Source organism: Plectropomus leopardus, chromosome 3 (assembly GCF_008729295.1).
Source record: "Plectropomus leopardus isolate mb chromosome 3, YSFRI_Pleo_2.0, whole genome shotgun sequence".
Taxonomy (NCBI): domain Eukaryota; kingdom Metazoa; phylum Chordata; class Actinopteri; order Perciformes; family Serranidae; genus Plectropomus; species Plectropomus leopardus.
This window is the reverse complement of record NC_056465.1, coordinates 12,823,843-12,838,156: the sequence shown is the minus strand read 5'-3', so window position 1 is coordinate 12,838,156 and position 14,314 is coordinate 12,823,843. Positions and strand designations below refer to the sequence as shown.

The following is a 14,314-nucleotide window of genomic DNA, read 5'->3' as shown; positions in this document are numbered from 1 at the left end:
CACAGGCAGGTGATTAAAATATGTCGGTATTTCAAAGGATTGTGGTTGGAAAGCTAAAATTTAATTACCTGCAATTTAAAAAGAAGACAGTAGATAAAAAGTGAAGTCACCACAAAGAAGACTCCAGGGGAGCCGCACTAAATGTAAAAAAAACAAAAACTAAAAAAACAAACAAAAAACAATAATATAAGGACACAACATTTGTCAATAAGTGACATTGTTTGTACAGGGAGCTGTGCTTATGCGCTCATTAAAAAAATGTTATATTCATGTTATATTCATTAAGCAGCTAATGTACAGTAGCAATCACCCTAAATCAATAAGACAAGTACCCTGCAGTAACCTGTAGCTACTTATGCCACACAGTCAGATCAGTCAGCGTGTTAGTTTGCCCGTCTGTCTAGACCCTAATAGAATATAGCTGAGAGCAAAATATCTGCAACCCTAAATAATTATCTCAGTTGAGAGCTTAATTGCAGTTGAAGTTAATGCTTTGACATGCTGTTACTTCATTAATGAGGATTTTGGATGCTTTGCTGATGTTTGCCAGATAAAACCTTTTGACGGCATCCTTTCATCCTGCTACGCTCACACCTAGAAGGCAGTCGGAGGCACTGCTTGTGCAATTACCTGACGTCCTAATAAATCAGACGCTAATCACACAGACATGATAAGTACAAGCCTTCGACAACAGCTGCTGTAGAGCAGAAAGGACAAGAGAAAAGAGCTTTCAGGGTATCAATAAAACTTTTATGATTACTGTAAACAAGTATTTCAGTGCCTGATACTTTTGAGCGAGCCCGAGCAAGCATCGAGATTAATGTAGAGGGACATCTTCAAGTCATTATACATTTTGGAAATGACTTCCTTGAACTAATTTGTCAATCAACCCATGCCGTTTTTAACTCTTTTATGTCTCAACTGTAACTAAATTACTGAGGCTGATGGCAGCACGGGCCTCGCGGTCCTGTCACGTCAACTCAGGTCAATTTAATCCAGTGTGATGACAGCTGGCTTATTACACACACACACATACACACACAGACACACATAAAAGCACACACACACACACACACACACACACACATTTATACAGGATATACATACACAAACGAGTTGCAGGAAAAGTTATTAATGTTGGTGTGTTTATACTGTATTAAAGTTAAACATGCTTGATTAGAGTAACCACTGTGTGTCATCAAATTACACCCAAACACTCAACAGGCATATTAACTTCAAACTTACATAAAGTATATAAAGGTCTCACTGTAATGCAGATGTAGACATACACGTAGAGAGAAACATATAAATCCAAAAAAGCAGCAACTTCAGACACATGCAATTGTTGGAATTACTGTCAACATTGGTTTGAATTAGGGATGCACAATATAAAATGGGCTGAGAGATAATTAAAGGATGAAGGGAAATTTATATTATTTACTAATTGGCATTTTTCACAGTTTTAGAGGAGGACAACACAATTGTGCCTGGGGTCTGAAGGACCACTGCCTTACCGGCAAATGACTGCCCCGTTAACTTGAGCTAACACAGCAGCAGCGCCTAACATCCATAACTGTGCTCTTAAACGGTCCCAAACCACGTCGACAATGAAATGGCATAACTCGTTAGCCATGTGATGCAAACAGTTAGCCCTGTCACTGTGTGTATGTTTGTGTGTGTGTGCTATAAACTTTAAAAAAATAAATAAAATACAAAAACATGAAATTGTCACTTGTCTTATTCATATCAGTTTGGCTGGAAAGAAAATCCATATTTTGCATCTGTAGTTTGAATTAACATATAAGAGTAAAATATTGCTGTAATAAGGTCTTTTCATGTTAAAAAGGAGAATAATGAAGAGAAGAAAGCTGGAGAACGCCTTCCACCAAATACTGACAATCGTCAATTTAAAAATGGGGAATATGTCGAAGCAAATGACAGGAAGACTGAAGATAAGCAAGCAACAGTAAGGTCACCACATAGATAAAAAGAAGCCAGAAAAATTCAGTACAGAGTCAGTCTGTTCTTTGTTAAACCTGTCCTCTTTATTCTCCTGTACAGACGTCCAGAGGACAGAGCAGAGAGGCACGTCGGAGGGAAAAGGGAAGGAAAAAAAAAGGCAGCTATTTTTGTAATTGCTTTTTTTTGCCAGTGCTGAGAGAAAAGGGGGGAAAGTTTTGAGAAATTTAAACAGCCTTGACAGCCAGGGTGTAGTGGTATTAATCTTTTCAAACAGGGAGAAAACCCCTGTATTATAAACACAGACAGAGATTCAGAGATCAGCGGCAGCATTGCATAAAGTCTGTTTATTGTTGCTGACAGATTAAAAAAACGTACATATCCAGAAAGTTTTTCAGAAATATAAAAACTGCTGGAATTTTTTTTTTTTAATTAAATAATAAGGTTCGGCCTCCATTTTTGGCAGAAACAAGCCAGGAACACAACACTGACATATCGCTTTTTAAGTTGATGTTGCCCATGTACAAACTCTGCAGACATAAAGCAACATTAGCATTCAATAAGAGTCTTGTTTTGGACACCTGTTGAATGTAAGTCCAGTATTCACTCTCCTTGTAGCTCTGCTGCTGATCTCCAACACCAGAATGTAGCTATTTAAGTCTCACAAAGTTTACCAGATAAGACAAGGGAGCATACAGAGGGTGTATCAGAGCTTTTCCACTGAAAACAGCTGCCTGCTGCGGCCAAAAATTACAACAGAAGAGCAGATGGAACCAAAACAGTAAAGTTGTGCTGCAAGGCAAAAACAATGAACTGAAAGACGCTAAAACTCTGATGCTGAACAGTACCAAAAAGCGGTTCTTTGGCTCATAATCATAATGGAACCTGTTTTTGTGCTAAATGGCACCCGTCTTTTCAAGGTGCTACACAGCACTTTGTCAAATATAGAACCATCAGAGGTGCCATTGTTTTTACATTTCTTAGCCTCTTGAATGTTGCCAGGTAATATAATGGAGGAGTCATTATGCTTCTAAATCACTCTTAATCAAGTCAATCTTAAAATATAAATAGTTATTCATTATTTCTAATGAAATGTTGGCTTAAAAGATTCAGAATCTTGTACTAAATGCCTACTTGGGAAAATGTGTTCTTTTTAAACCTGGAATATTTCAGTGCACATGAGGGCATAAAGTCTGTAAGCAACTGCTTTTAATGTGTTATCATCTGGAAATACTCAATTTGCAGGCTGTTTTAAAGTTGTGCTTTTATTCTTTCCCCAGTAAAAAAAACCAATCAAAACTAAACTAAAAGACAGGTAGAGAACCTCGAAAGAACTACACAAGGACAAAAAAAAAGTTCTCTACTGTTCCTTCAGCTTAGTTTCATTACTAAGGAAAGAACCAGCAGATAACCTCTAAAAAGTTCTTTTTGTGGCAGTGCTATATAGCACCTCAACTCACACCAAAGAATTGCTAAGGGAGCAGCAATTTTCTGTTTTTATTAGTAAAATACTAAAGCTGCTTTAATAATATATTTGACACAACACAGAAGAGGCTTTTGAAACCCATGGACCATGTGTCAAATTTTACCAACTCCCAACATGAGTACAATATCCTACTGTAGTGCTATATTAAAGTTATCAAATTGTGATTAATTCATTTTCTGTGACAGGTTTGCTCAATCAAACCGCTCTAACAGACAGAAAGAAAAAACACTCAAACAAGTGATTTGAAGTTCAGCTGCATATCAAAATTGTTTCTGATTAAGAGCTAATTAATACTATTGATTAATTAAATTGAAAAAGGACTCTAGGAAAAAAATACAGAAAGAAATAAAAGTGTGTAATTTAATCATGGATAGTTTTAGGCTGCTCCGTGTGTTTGCAGTGTGCACCCAGGCCTCAGTTTGGAGTTACTGGTTGCCTTTGCTCTGAGCACACAGCCAAACCTCCAGTCACACAACTAATCACACCTGAACACCGCCAACCCTGCAAGAACCCGGGAATCAAAGAACAACATGCAACCCAGAGTGTTAATGGTACCATCCTCCTCCTTCTCTGCTAACACTGTTTTTCTTTCACTCCCTTCACTCTCCCGCCGTCTCCATCTTTTTTTTTCTGCAAATGAAGGAAGTGTGGCAGCGTACAGAGAGAGAGAGAGAGAGAGATGGGGAAAGTTGGGGGTCTAATTTTGGCAGGCGAGACTTTTTCCCCTCACCCTGTGTTTATTTTGGCTCTATTAAAACATCTCCAAGGAGGGGAAGGGAAGGAAAGGGGAATACGGAGGGAGGAGAATGAAGAGGAGGAGGACGGGCACAGTGTTCACAGATCTTTCTCTAAGTGAGTGATAACTGGTGGCACACTGATGAACTTTGGATTTAAAATGTAATTGAGAGTTGTAGATGTGACACTCTGAACTAAGACTTGAGTCAGACTTACATAAGTCACAAAAATGGGGACTTGTGACTTGACTTGCACTGCTGTAAGTGTCAAAAAAGTGTAAGTTTTACAATTCAATTTATGGATTAAAAAATTGGGGCATATTGTGTTAAATAATGAACTTTAGAAGTGCTAGTCTAAGGATTTTATTCCTTTGAATAGGGCCAGGCTAATGTAGCAGTTTCCCTGGTTTTTAGTTTTTATTCTGAGCTAAGCTAACTGGCTTCTGTCTCCAGCTATTATCTTCTCATTTAACTCCCAGCAAAAACATGAATAAGTGTACTTCTGAAAATGTCAAACTATTTATTTAATTAAAACTGAACTTTTTCTGCACTAAAGTCTTAAGTTTTGTATTGACTAGAATGAGATGGACGAGAGGTCACAGTGGCCTTGACCCTTGAACACAAATCAAATCTCACAAATCTCACTAGTTTAACATAAAGCCTGAGTGGACGATTGTGCCAAATTTGAAGAAATTTCCTCAAGGCGCTCTTGAAATATTGCTTTTAAGAGAATGGAATGAGCACGAGGTCACAGTGACCTTTGACCACCAAAATCTAATCAGTTCATTGTGGAGTCCCAATGGACATTTGTACCAAATTTGACAAAATTACCTCATGGTGGTTTTGAGATAATGCATTCACAAGAATGACAGACAGACCTTAACCCTAACCCAAAAACACAAGAATAAAGTAATTAAAAAAACAGCAACTTGCATAGCTACACATTTTGCAAATTTGATTAACATTAAAGACTCATCATAAATTGCAATTTGCTTATAAAACATGTGACTCAACTCAAGACTTGAACTCAAGGACTTGAAATCTTAGGTTTAATCTTGTCTTGAATGACTTGTGACTTCAGATGCATGGGCTTTAAAAGACTTTTTAGAAACAGCAAGGCGGAAATACTTGGAGATCCAAAATTGCCTGTTCTTAAGGAAAAGTTCATGCTTCAAACTTTCCGCACATCTCTTCTGTCCTCATCCTCCTATCTCCTCCTTCCTGTGCTTTTGCTCTGCTGTAGTTTTCTGCTCTGGTCTTAAGCAACCACATTGGACACAAGCTGGCTGAATCGTAGTTGAAACCTCCGAATTTGCCTGTGGCTACTCTCAAAAACCCAACCCTGAGGATATATCCGAACACACACACACATACACACAGTGTAATGTCCCGCACACCACAGAGTGTATACTTAAGCCCAGTGTAGAGGGAATGGAAATCAGAGCACAGACCGAAGCAAAGACAACACTGAGGACATGAAGTTCATGTTATGTTCAGGTTCAAGGTGGGTGGCAAGAAATTTTCCCCCAAATTTGTGACTAACATTTGTGGCTAATTTATCCCAAGAAAACGGAAGTCACTGGAACTCTCTGTAACGCGCTCTGCTGAACAAGGAGATGATGGGAGAGAGTGGGAGGTACAAGAAAGTATATTTCACTTAAACTGACAAGCGTCTGAACCAGATGTCTTTCCGAAAACTTTGAGTCAAGGAACAGAAGTTTTGGCGTTTGAACAGCTGCAGCATGAGGTAAGCGGGTTGCAGGTCATCACGTGTCATCATTAGGTGACCCTGTCTTCTTGACGGCCTGCCACCATACTTTACGGCTAATAAGTTTGCCGTGGCACTAATGATGAGCAGCAGTGACGATCAGCCCACCACCACCGCAGCACTGCCGCTGTCAAAGGAGGCCCCTGTCTGTTTAAATGAAGTCTGTAATGACTGTAATGAGACTCAAGATTGTACGCTGGTCTTCAGTTGACTATAGCACTTTTCTTTACAAGTTGGCAGAAAGAAGGAAAAAAAAAACACAAGGTGAACTTAATTTATCCGAACTGACAGGGTGTAACGTCTGGTGTGTTAAAAGCTGTGTGTCTCAATAAGTTTCAATCTTTCAGATTTTTAAATTAAAGCAGTACTAATAACAAGGCGAAAAGCTTCTGTTGGGTTTAGTCAGCTGGAGCATCACATAAATCATCAGCCAAAATTCATCACGAAGATGAAGAAGTATCAAGTTCCATTTCAAGTCCCAAGTCAAGACAAGCAAATCTCAAGTTAAAGTGCTTGTTATGACTGACAGGCCCCTAGTCAAGTCCCAAGCTTGAGTTTCGAGTCCTGAATAAGTCATGATGCACTCTTCATAAAATGTAATGCAATACAAACAACAAATCATCAGCAATCATAAATACCATTAATGTAAAAAAATGTATTTGTTAAAGCAAGTATGACTGAATTTAATTTTAAAAAATTGCTAAAGTAGCCCCTTTATAGCACACAGAGTCATTAAAGAGGAACAACAGAATGAATTTTGTATATTTCTGTCCTGTCTTGTTGTATTTAACTCATCTCATATTGGAAACATGTCTACAACTTTCTCTTCCCAAATTAGCTTCATGGAAGCAAGTATTTTCAAGTTAAAAGGCTCAAGTCCAAGTAAAATCACAAGTCATTGGTGTTTAAGTCCAAGTCATGCTGCAAGTCTTTTTTGATTGTGTCAAGTTGAGTCTTAAGTCATCAAATTTGTGACTTGAGTCTGCATCGAGTCCAAGTCATGTAAGTCCAAGTTATTTATGAAATCACACAGGCTTCAAAATTTCCAGATGGGGTTGATAGAAGGAATCTGGGAGGTGAGTATTGAATCATGTTATATTTTAATACTACTACTACAAAAAAAATTGGATTAGCAATGTCATCCTGGTAATCTCTTACATTGCCTACATTGCTTACTTTGCCAAAATCACATCCTCACATTTTATAATCTTGATTTTTTTTTCCATTTTAGATTATTTCCAGTGTTGTGGTTTCTTATTTTAGTCAAACCTCTTTGATTTTCCCTTTTTATTTATAACTCCCTTGAGAAAATTGTGATTTCTTTGTGAGCCAACTGTCTCGTCTATGAAACAAACTTCCCGAGGAAAAAAAAAAAAAAATCACAACATGTAAACAAAGGAATGGCAAAAGCAGATGTTTGAAACAGAGCACGCGTACACACTCAAGTATGTGCGTATGTGCATGCAGTCGCCTCAGTGTGTGAGTGGATTTAGTAAGTGTCTGATATCCGCTCGGTGCCAGCAGTTTTGATTCACAGAACGCCGCATGGAACATGGCAGCGAGCCTTGCCATAATGTCACTGGGGAAAATCATCCAGCTTAACTCCTTTGATCCTGCGAGAATCAAACGAACTGAGAAAGCTCTTAGAGTTTTATCCCACAACACTGCGGAGACGTCAAAACAAAGCAGAGGAAACTCGCCAGACTCAAACTAAATTTTGATTTGGGCAGCAGTATTGCTCTTGCCAAGAACATGAAAATGGTTGACGTGAATTTATTTATGGATACTTTCTTAAAACATTTTGTATCGTTTGGTTTTATTGGCTACTCTCAGTACTATTTTATTTGATGTGCATGGTCATGTTAAGAGATTAGGATTGTGGTTGGTTCTGCTGTACATTGAGACAGCTGGTATCTAATTATGTGACTATAAAAGGTTATACAACAGGAAACCACTGAGACAGATGTACGTCATCTTTCTATACTCCACATTTCAGGGGGCAATATTTTAGGCAGACTTCAGTTAATCAATTTAACTCACTAGTAGATGCAGGGCATTCACTCTTAATTATAATAATTTCATTAAAGCAGCAAAACAGATGAATGTCTCATTATTGCCCTAAAAATAAATGCGTTGCACAGGTTTTAAATTCGTCAACGTTTCCAGTTACGTCTTGTTTTCTGATTAGAATTGGCTGAAAGTAAATTAACCCTGTTTCTCCAATATTATGAGTATCGGCATGTTATAGACACTATGTAGTGTTTTATAGACGTCAACATCTGCTTTTAGATTGGTGAACAGTCTTGTTCCCACCCAACAGAGTCCACATGGTTCACATTCACAACTGTGGCCCACGGCTGAGTGTACACAGTCCATATTCAAATGTGAACCATGTGAGCTGTGATGGTTGTGAAGAAACAGCAGCACAGAGCATCAGACTTCAGGGATTTAAAGGCTTATATTAAATATTAATTCAGCCACATTGAGACCTGCACCAATAAAATGGAAAATTACAGACCAAGCCGTGTTATGATGTGAGATATTACTCAAATGAATATGCTGTGGAGCACTCTTAAGAATAGTGGCTCTATGCATGCAGCAGTATAAGATAAAAACAATGCTGCATTTTCTAGGTTTTTCAGACTGTATCAGCAGAAAATATGTCAACAAGCACTGGAAATGTTGTTACATGTATAAATTCTGTTCACCGAACTGCAACTTTCTCTTTAGGTTACCTAAGAAGACATGATGTTTGTATTTTCTATAATGAAATTTTGTCAATTGTGCACACTGGAAACAACCCCAATGATGAGTATCAGTAAAAATAGAAAATCTTAATTAGCTAGTTATCTCTTTCTCTGAGTGATCCGGGGTAGAAATTGCAAACAATCACAAACAGGAAGCTGTTATTTTGACGCTTGGCGAAAATAATTGGAGCCCAATATTACTGTGTTTACGAGGCTGTGGCACACCTATTTTTTAAGATAACGCAAAGGCGGTGGTATCTTATGAAACTGGATAACCTTAGGCATCCATTAGAATGAACCATGTAGGCATAGCAGAATATGGGCAGAATAAATGCTTCAAATTTATGCTAAGTTTTGCCAAGGGAACAACTTGAACGGCATTTTCAAAGGTGGTCCCTTGAGTTCTCACCTCAGGATATCTGAATGAACCTATGAGTCTCCCCTAAACGTCAGTAGGCTTCTTCACAGTAAAAGTTTTGATCCTTACAATCAGATTAACCCTTCAAATTAAACTTATACATAACATATTAAAACAGGGTTGTTGCAGAACTCAGAATCTTAATAGTACTGGTATTAGACTATGCACATCAGATAATTGGTCATATTAACTGTAAAAGAAAAAAAAACAAAGTATTGATTTCTTAACTGACATATTGACATTCAACTAGGCTAAATGCTTCAACAGCTTAAATCCCTGAAAATAAACTTCTTGTCTTTCGATTACGGTTTGCCACCTCAAGAATTTCATTGGCCCCCTCTGGACACCTCTACGAAAAATTTCTTGGGGCACCACTGGCAAGAGCTCTCTTGAATGTCCTCCATGTTACTTTCCGGTAAAGTACAGCATAAATAGAATGACAGTGAGAAAAATGGATGGAGGAAAAGAAACTTACGTTGGTCTTCCTGGCAGAGGTGTAGGGAGTGGATCTGGAAAAGAAGACAAGGGGATTTCTTTTTACAACAGGATAAACAATATTGCTCCCAGATTTTTCTCGGCACAAGCTGCCAGCTACAAGCGAGAATCAGCAGAGAGGAGAGTTGCTGAAAAGATCCAGATCTCCAGTAGGAAAAGATGAGTCGGAAAAAATGTCTTTGTTTGTCACAGTAAGTGCATGAAACACTCGTCACAAAGCCACTTTATTGTGACATCTGCATGCCACTAAGTTTTTAAATCCTTGGCACATGCTACTGTCACTACACAACTCCTCTTACCGAATTTGACAAACAGCACGCCTGTCGTGGACACGGTGCCCTGGGTGTTGGTGGCCATGCACTGGAAATAGCCCGTGTCGGTAGTGTCCAGGTTGCGGATGCGGAGGCGTGATCCATAAGGTGTGGATCTGTACGAGACCCGTCTTGGCTCCTGCACCACGGGGGCGTCGTTCTTCAGCCAGCGCACAGTTGGCGGCGGGTTTCCGGACACACGGCAGAAAAGCTCGGCTGTGTGGCCCAGAGAGGTGGTGATGTTATTCATGGGAGCTTCGAGACGAATGAAGAAGGGCCCTGGAAGACATAAAAGAAGAAGAGAAATGAGGGAAATGAATACAAGTGAGTTTAAGAAAGAGGAGAGGTAGGAAAAAATACTTAGAAAAGTGGGGCAAGTGAGAGGAAATGTCAGGAGTGAGATGATTGAGAGAGAAAAAGACAAAAGGAGAGCGTATTACACAAGGCCAAGAATAAGACATAAATCAAACAACACTAACTGCACTACATCAGAGCAAGATATCAAAAAAACATGCTGCTGTATAAAAATAGTGGTAAAACAATATTTAGACACACATATTCAAAGCCTGGCTTTGCAAGCTATTTTGTGGTTGCCACTGCAGTGACACTTAATTTCACTTTTCATCACGGGTGTATGTTGCCAGAGGATTTTCCCCGACTTGTGTATGAGCTTATGAAGCAACGTCACCTATGTTGTGGGTAGAAATTTAAAAGAAGCTGTCACTGTAATAGGCTCAGATGGTGTTGGAAAAGACAAAGCGAGACAGTTTAGTATGATTATCTCCAGGACCACGTTTTTTTACTCGACCTGGTCGGGAAAAAAACAATCTTGAGGGCCACCTAAGAGTTTAATGTGCAGGAAAAACATTGGTGTTAATGTCATGAAAAACTTCTGGAAAGTTCCTCCAACCCCAAAACCCATCTTAGGTATGCAGAAATGCTCCTGGTTACACGAACCAGCCAAAACAAACAAAGGAGGAAAAACACATACAGGGGAATCTCATACACTAGTCAGACAAACTTCAATTTGTGTGAATGAAGAGGCTGAGGAGTAAAAATAGAGGCGCACACTTACATATGCAAGGACACCCACACATTTAAATCTTTACTATGCCATGTAAATTCATTAAAAAAGTATTTCACTGCTGGAAAGATGGCCGTTTAATAAAACTAGGATGTGTATCCATTAGAGGAAGGTAAATACTTTTGAAATGTGGTGCTACATGACCAGAGAAAATAGAGAAAAAGGATGTTTTTGCTCAAGAGCTAGAAAACCTTCAACCAGACTACCAATACCAGAATGCACAGCACTGCAACAGACCAATATACGGCCATGCTGGCGGACAATGCAATATGAACTTGTTTGAGGAAAACAATGGCGGCTGGCCGGCAAGAAATGATCTCATATTCTAGTTAGACTGTAAGCTAAAATGTGTTTCTTAAAACATTTTAATAGGCAGTGCAGTAAAATAATCTTGATTTATGTTTAATTGGCACTGCCTAGTTTTACTGTTTGATCGGATTTCGGTCCAAGTTTGAGAGCTACCCATATTGTTTTGATACAAAGCTGGTTGAAAATCTGCAAAGTATCCTTTTAATTTGGGCTTTTCTACACTGGATACATTTTATGTTTAAGTTTTGTTTTTGTTTTTTTACCCAAATCAAACTATTTAGCTTTCTGATTTGTCGTCACACACACGTCTGATGAAGTCAAATTACCATTCTGGTAGAGTTGTTGGAGGATTAACACTTAACACGACAAAAACATTTTACAGTTGCCAGCTCAGGCAATGCTGTGTTTTCCAAAGCTGCTCTCTGTCTTGCTCTCTCCTCGTATAACTGTTTATCCTCTGTTGTTAATTAAGACATACATACAGTTTATTTGAGACAGAAAATTATTGCAAGTCAGCAGGAAAAACATAAAAACTGCAAGATAATCATTATAAAGGAATGCAATAGTTTTGGTAAGAGGAAAAATACAATTCAGATACAATTCTGTTACAGCAAAATAAAAATGCGTGTGTGAAAGTATCTTTAATGCTCAGAATTAGGCCTGTTAGGCAGGTATCCCTCTCAGTCATGAGACCGAGTAACTGCTGCCTGAGAAGAAAGATTTGGGGCAAAGAATAGACCTGAAAATAAAGTTTGATTTAGTTTGAGGTGACATCCTAACAGTTTTGGTGTGGCAAAGAAATTGTTGCACTCGTGCAACGGCGTGAATGAAAAAAAAAAATGAGTCTACATATTTTCTTGCTTGCTCACAGCTGGTCAATCACGGCCTGAAGTCGGCTCTGGAAAGTTACAAAACTTGTCGGATGCAATCTTCTAATTTTAATGTAGGAAAGGAGTGGGGTGAGAGGTTTTAGACCATTTGACAAGCACTTTGGCTGGAACATGCTGGTGCCCTTACTTGATACTCTCTGTCACCCTAGCAACCCTTGTGGTTGTGTGTGGAGTTCATCTGACGCCAGCATCTAACACATTGTCATGAGGGGTGTAAAATAAGGGCCTGAGACATGTTTGTGAAAAAGAGAAGTGGGCACATTTGTCTTGGCATACAGCCTCTGTGTGTATGTGTGTACATGTGTGTGTGTATGTGAGTACTCAACCCTCTTATGGAGTGCACAACAACATACGCACTCACACTGTCCTCCCTAAAGCCCCAGGCTTAACATAGCAATGTGGTACTAACAAGTGTGTGACAATATGAGGAGACTCCCACCACTGACCGTACCACCTCCACTACCACTTTTTATCTGTCCTCCTTTCTCTATATACACAACAGTCTCCTGTATGTGTACAGTCCTGTCTCTCCACATGACACCCCTACAGACAGAACAAAATGTCCAGCAGGTCAATGTTTTAGTTAATAATGAAATGATATTAATTAAAACATCTGGACAGGGATATCTGTGTGTCTGTGTAAGACGTCATGCAGTGTACAAGCCCCATAATTTATTCTTATATTATTGCTCTTCTGTAGAGTCTAAGAGCGACACAGACCCCGTGTCCCCTGTTAGCTTTAAAAAGAAATAGATTCTAAAGGCAAAATATAATGAAATGTAATTGGTGGTTTAATGAGCTGTAGCTACCTGATAGCCAGGTCACTTGGGGTGTCTTTTTTTAATCTTGTGTGTATTCTTTTTTAACCATTTTGTGTCCTCCTTTTTCTCCTGTTTGTGATATTAACCCACTCAAAGTCCTTACTACGTGGACATTTTACATCTTACATCTACATACAAGTGTGAAACAGTCTGCAAGTAGTGTTCAGTGAAATGAATCCAGAATCTAAATCTTTTCAGGAATCCCCTTTCACGCTTGAAAACAATGTTTTTAGACCTCTGATAGGTTTCTCAAAGGGTTTTAGAAATCTATTTGGTAGGGCAAATTTTCTAGAACCATAAGGAAGCAATTTTGGTATATTAAAATACAACAAAAAACAATTTCTTTCATGCCACATAGCTCAAAACGTGAAAGGATAATCTTTTTTTTTTGCATCAATTTACTTCTTTTCCTAGCTTGAACTGAACTGAATTCCAAAATGCTCCTGATAGTCAGGTGTGTGTGTGTGTGTGTGTGTGTGTGTGTGTGTGTGTGTCTGTGTGTGTAAGGTAAATTATAAAGCTCTTTTGAAAAAATAGCTATATTAATGCAGTGCATATAGAAGCATGTTATCTGAAAAAGTGAAAATCACCAAACCTGAAGGTACAGAGTTTTAGGTCTGCTCCAGGTGTGTGAAATGTGTGACTCAAACTGGAGAAGCTCTGATAGGAAAAAATGTTGCAACACTCTCTCATAGTCACAGGTCATCACCTCTTGTAACCACACACAAGAAAAACAATCATGCTCAATATGCTATGCTGACACCAATCACAGAGGCACGCAAATACACACCGGTAACACCTGAGGTCATTGCTACTGGTGATACATTTGTCTTAATGAGGGTGCATGGCAGTTTGTCTGTGCATGCTCACATGTTTTCATTTTGATTTGACTTTCAGAGCATCAACACAAAGTCATGAGGGCTCTGTTGAGAATCTGTTATGAGAGCAGTGGACCAAATCTGGCCTACATAGCTGATGCAACGCTTCACAGGCTTAAAGGGATAGTTCAAAAAAATTTTTAGTGGGCTTATATGGGGTATTTATCCATATTTAGTCTATTACATACAGTAGACTTGTCCTTTCTTTCTTTTTCTCCCCCAGTTAGGAGAAGCAAGGAGGAGTCCTTCGATGTAGAAGCTAAGCAATGTATTGCTGTAGATGGGGGCCTAAGACAAAAAAATCTATAGCAATTAAAGTCTATGCTATATTGAAAATATTTTCCATTAGACAGTCTGTTTCTAACAGGAAGCCATTAAGGCTTTCAGTTCCCAGTCTAACAGTAAAGCAGTGAA

The 14,314-nt window shown here is 38.8% G+C and overlaps 1 protein-coding gene across 1 annotated transcript in view; it reads right to left on the bottom strand.

Moving 5' to 3' along the window:
- The window catches only part of ror1 (receptor tyrosine kinase-like orphan receptor 1), a 149,580-nt gene that overhangs the window by 29,430 nt on the left and 105,836 nt on the right, over positions 1 to 14,314 (bottom strand). Inside the window, exons 3-4 of the mRNA XM_042484153.1 lie at positions 9,907 to 10,197; positions 9,588 to 9,621 (exon numbers count right to left, since the gene is read on the bottom strand). Of these exons, the coding sequence (XP_042340087.1) occupies positions 9,588 to 9,621; positions 9,907 to 10,197 (325 nt within the window). The remainder of the gene's footprint in view (positions 1 to 9,587; positions 9,622 to 9,906; positions 10,198 to 14,314) is intronic.